Here is a 5,370-nt window from a genome sequence, read left to right on the forward strand (position 1 = left end):
GGTGAAAAGGCATCAGAACTAAATGTTTGCTCCCATATGAGATGTTAAAAATCAGCCTCGTTGTCTGAGCTGTGTGAAAGAGAATCTGGGAGGCGCACTAACTTGTGTTCCTGCAGAGAAAATTGACAGTTTGTTGGCAGAAACATAATATCACAGCTGCGGTGAATTTTAAGTTGCGACAGCTGAAAGGATGTTGGCAGAGTTAAACGTGGAGCCAGAAAAAAAATTACAAAACAATCTCAACTCATAAATAAACCTCAGTGTATCATATCTGGTGTCTGCTGTCTGAAAGAATGCATGCTTTCAGGTAATGTGTGTCAGTTTGCATAACGTCTGTCACGGACAGACCACCAAATGCACATTTAATAACTATATATATATATTTTTCTACATTAACTGTATTTGTTTTGTATTTTATAGCATCCAGGTAACTGTTGTGTCTTTTTTTCCGTGATTTTCAACACCTCAGGTGTGCCTACAACCACATCTGAATGAAAAAAATGCAAAAAAGAAAACAAATTAAAAGACCTGAGTGTATCGCCCAACACCTTTTTATGTTAAAGTTTTAAGACCATCTAATGTTGATGGGTTTTGAATCGTTTAAGTCAAACCTTGAAAATAAAATTTTGCACAATTTTTAAATAGGAAAATGTTACACAATCTGCTAGCACTCAAAATATGTGTTGTTGACTGCGAGCTATRGTCACACCAAATTTAAGCTCAAAGTTTGAAACTTCCATTAAAATCCAGATTCCCTGTGAGGCCTATAGTGAGGTTTTTGGTCTCACCAGGTAGTCGTCGGGTTTGATGCCAAACAGGTCTCTGAAGTAGCGGAAGGCCAGCGGGGCGTACGTCTTGAAACGGAARTCGGGGTAGTGATGAGCCGGGGTCAAGTTGCTTCCTTCACTGGAAACAAAAACACAAACATCACGTTTAGCAGAACCAATCAGTAACTGATCAGCTGTTCCAGCAGCAGCAGCGACGGAACGTGAACCCCAACGCCTCACTTTTGAGTTTGACCTTCTCAGCTTTTGACTCTGGTGTAATTCRCTCCCAGTTCGCATGAAAAGGCTTCAGTGAAGTTATCTGTGGGAACACAGATTCCCCAGAAAGGTGATGACAAAAAAGCCAGTGTAGAGTTCTTCACCTGGAGACAGACGGTGGCTCAGATTACTGGACCCAAACAATAATCAACAACACATGAGCCTTTACCGTAGGAGTGTGTGTGTGTGTGTGTGTGTGTGTGTGGGGGGGGGAGGAGGGAAACAACAGGCTTTTAAAAAAATCTATTTAACCCACATTTTGTACTCTTTACTGAACTGTGGGACATTCTCAGACAAGCTTTGACAAAAACCGACCCTGCTCTTGTAACTAAGCTGACTTTCATTTCAGGGAAAACCCAAACCACTGGAGGGAGCAGGTGCAGGTGGGGCTGTGCACCACCTAAGCTGCAAAACCTGCTGCGTCCAACAGTGGAGATTTTCTGATTAAAATTTCATTTGTAATACTAAAATCAGATGATAAACTAGAAGCACTCGGAGAGTGCAAACCTCCGCCAAGACCAATTTCCCCCATCCTGTAATAGAGTAAATGCACAAAAAACAGAGATGGAAACACATTTGCTGAATAAGTTCTGACGTAGTGAACATTTAAGCAGGCAGTATGCACGGAATTTCTTCCTGGTGGAGTCCAATGTGAAAAAAAAAAGTCAGACTCGTCACCCGACGTTATTCCTCGTCAAACTGGTGTSGGATTAAGCTCCTAAGATTTCATCAGTCACATTTCACCATGTAAAATGTCTGTTTTATCCCCTTGTATGAGTTTGTAATGGTTTGACTCTCTTTATAAAGTGCTTCCTGGCTTCCCCTGTCTCCAAACTTTGAGGCCCGGCCAGAAGCTCTGTGTTTATAAGCCTAGTAGCGAGAAACTGTTTTGATTGGTTGTTTCGGAAATGTGGTGTGTTTGAGGAATCATGGTGCAGTCACGCACTTCCCGGTCACAAACCGTTCTCTAAATGCACATATTATGGCAAAAATTATTCATCATTATATCTGTTTTTAACATTACTTTTATAAAGTTTGAAGTCCATGCTGTCCAATCCAGCTCACTGTTTATTACAGAAGCCCTGTGAAAGCATCACAGCTTTGCCSATCTCAGAGTGTTAAAAGAAAAATAAATTTGTGTATCCGCTTCGTGGTCCGGAACGTCACCAAAATTTAACGGTGTGTTCCTTGGCCCAGTAACCACATGTGGTAAAAATGTCATGACAATCTGTCCACAAGTTTTTGAGTAATGTTGTCCACAGACAGACCGACAGACAGACATACGCGACCGAAAACATTACCTCGCCCTTGGCGGAGGTAATTATCAGTCARCAGGTTGGAGCAGACAGACCTGACATGAACCAAACAAAGAAAACTAAAGACAGAGGGGAGATGCACAACACGAAGACTTTGATCGCCCACAGGTGGAGCTTATAATTATGTTGTTATAATGCCTGGGGCTTTAMAGAAAAGTGGTGTATCTATATATACACACCACTTCTTTCATTTGATTAAATTTAGAATTATATCACAAATGTTTTTGCTAAAATGATCAAAGCTAGAAGCTAAATGTAGCTATAGACTGAATAAAGGCTAGCCAAAAGATTAAACTGGTTAGCTAAAAGCTTATAGTAATAACAGCGTAGCTAAAAGTAGCAAATAGCTAGGCAAAACTTAAAGTAGCAAAGGAGTAGCTAAACCCTAAAGGWAAGAAAAGGCTATGTGAAAAAAATCAAAAGTCTGGCTAAAGTTTAAGTAGGCYAAGGGAAGCTAAAATCTTACAAATACTAGCCAAAAGTAGCAGAATGATAGCTAAATGATCATTGTAGCAAAATTCTAGCTTTAAATAAAAAGACAAAGATTTCAAAACAAGCAAGGTTTTTGAAAGGATTAGAGTTTTCAATATAGTTWAAGAGGAAAATATTTTAGTGTGAGTGTGCTGAGTCATGATTCCCACAAAAATGACGGGAATTAGTTCAGCTGATCCGATATGTGGAAGTAGGTTAATAAAGGTTTGGTCTTCCAGGGCAAATCTAAATCTGGTTTGACGTTTTAGGTAACGAGGAGACCCGTGTTGCAGCTGCAACAATTCGACTGAGGCAACAGGGCTGAACACGATGCTCGTGATGACTCCACAGTGAAATCTGACTACTCTGTTTAAGGGCAACAATGTTTACCTGTCAGAGAAACATGACACGGCACACGGAGATGTTTGATTCAGTCCCATCAGAGCGCCATCTGCGTGTGCAGTTTAATATGAACAAACGCAACGAGGGATTTGTTTGTTTGTGTGAAAACTAGCTTGATAGACTAAAAGGCAGCAGATAAAAAACCTCCAGAGATAAGGATAAGAAAAAGTGTTGACAGAGCGAGGGGGGAAAAAAGCTTCAGAAAGCATCTTAGCCTTTTAATATTAAAAAAAGATGTTTTGTGTGTTTTTTGACAAGAAGAGAAACACTCAGAGAATAAATAAGGGGGAGATTATGTCACATGTTAGATGTAAAACATTCAATTTCCCTCCCTGATAATTATGTTTTGCTTCTTTGTGTTTTTTCTTTCTGTTTATCTTAGAGAGAAGCCAGCCTTGGAGACAAGCGTGGCTTTTAATAAATTTGAACATTGTGTTTGTTGTCACWGAGGGTGATGTAATAAATTTGGTTTTCATTTTAAATTTCAGAGGCATCAAAGTGAAGCAGCTGCAAAAAACAAAACAAAAAAAGAGAGAGAGAAAGAGAGAGAGAAATGTTTAGCCATTGCTGAGAAGCAGGACAATAAAGGTCAGTGTGCGTGCCAAGAACAGGTTTGCATAAAACCATACTGCGTTTGCATATCCTGGTGCTGCATGTCAAAGGTAAACCACAAACTATTTCAGGACCRGACTCCAAAATGTCTTCCTGAAACCTAAGAGTTAAGAAAAAAATATTTGGTGGTGCGTGGATTCAGGCRAAGAAAAAAAGACAAAGAATGAACATATTCTGGTTTATAACCACCAATATGAAGAATACGAATCACTATTTATTTATTTACTTTTACTTTCACATTCCCAAAGACTGAATTATACAGTATAACATTAGAATTCATGATATGTACAATATAATTCAAATTTAAGAAGTAAATAAAAACGTAGATAAGAAATCAACTAAAATGCATAGATGGATAACTCAGATTAAATGATCTAATCATCTATACCAGTAGGTCTGAAACTATGGTGGGTGGGGGGCTACAGAGGGGTGCATGACGTCGCTTAATTGTTGTTTATTTTTTGTAGATTTTTTTGTGTTTTTGAATTGAACTTGAAAACTAAAAAGAATGGTTATAAAACCACATTTCAATTAATAAACATACTTGACACCCTGTTACCATTTTGCTATTATTTTGTTGATGCCTGTAGGGTTCGGCTGGAGGGGCGACAGCGGGGTCCAGACAAACCACCAATCTAACCCTAAAAGGGTAGGATGCAGCAGMTCAGTGGTCAGTCTTTGAATCTTAAGGTTGCAGGTTTGAACCCAGGTTGTGTCACAAAGAGTTTCTGGCATAAAAACCACTGAAGCAGCCGAAAAAACAACAACAACATCTATACTGAAGAGGGAAGCTTTAACTTTTTCTAGGATTTTATATTTTAATCACTTCATCTAAAAGCACAACCCTAAAACTCTGCTTAAAGGATAAAGGTAATAAGAAATAAAAAGAAATAATGTGTATTATATAGTCTAAATAAGAGTTGAGGTGTCCTGCTGCATCTCAGTAACAGAGTATTTTATAGTCAAACTAATGTATTTTCACAGAGATCATTGGTCCAAAGGTTAAAAATCACTGCTCCTAATGAATAATAAATACAGACACTGGCTGCATGACTTTGTGAGMACACACAAGATTCCTGGGTCAGCTTTAGATTATATAAAAGGTTTCTTTAGGCTGCTGATGTCATTGTGAAGACGGAGCGGACTGACGWACGCTGTGTGCTGCAGCAGCAAGAGGCTGGCAGTAAGCTGCTTTCACCGCCGCTGGCAGGATAATCCACTGGAAGACTTACATCCCTGCATCACCACTCAGACCACGGGCAAAACTGACATGGCTGATTAAAGATAATGGAGGCGATCTACAGTGGTGGTATCATTTCTTTGCACTTCGTGCCAGCAGCTGCCTCGAGCAAGAAGAATAATAGAGTTTTAGTGTTTCTTTAATGCAGACAAAACCAGAGAAGCTGCATGGTGAATGCTGAATGACGAATGAATTTATTGAAATTTGCTGAACGCAAAACTGCTCAAATTTGCCAATTTGCTGCTGATTTTTAGTCACAATAATAATAATAATTCAAATGAGGAAT

The 5,370-nt window shown here is 39.1% G+C and overlaps 1 protein-coding gene across 4 annotated transcripts in view; it reads right to left on the minus strand.

Annotated features, from left to right (window-relative positions):
• LOC106517523 (phosphatidylinositol 4-phosphate 5-kinase type-1 beta) overlaps positions 1-5,370 on the minus strand; it is a gene marked incomplete at its 3' end in the record, with an annotated part of 30,881 nt that overhangs the window by 8,560 nt on the left and 16,951 nt on the right. For all 4 annotated transcript variants that reach the window (XM_014008408.1, XM_014008409.1, XM_014008411.1 and 1 more), the window contains 1 exon segment: positions 789-906. In XM_014008408.1, the coding sequence (XP_013863862.1) occupies positions 789-906 (118 nt within the window).

Source organism: Austrofundulus limnaeus, unplaced genomic scaffold (genome assembly GCF_001266775.1).
Source record: "Austrofundulus limnaeus strain Quisiro unplaced genomic scaffold, Austrofundulus_limnaeus-1.0 Scaffold49, whole genome shotgun sequence".
NCBI classification, from domain to species: domain Eukaryota; kingdom Metazoa; phylum Chordata; class Actinopteri; order Cyprinodontiformes; family Rivulidae; genus Austrofundulus; species Austrofundulus limnaeus.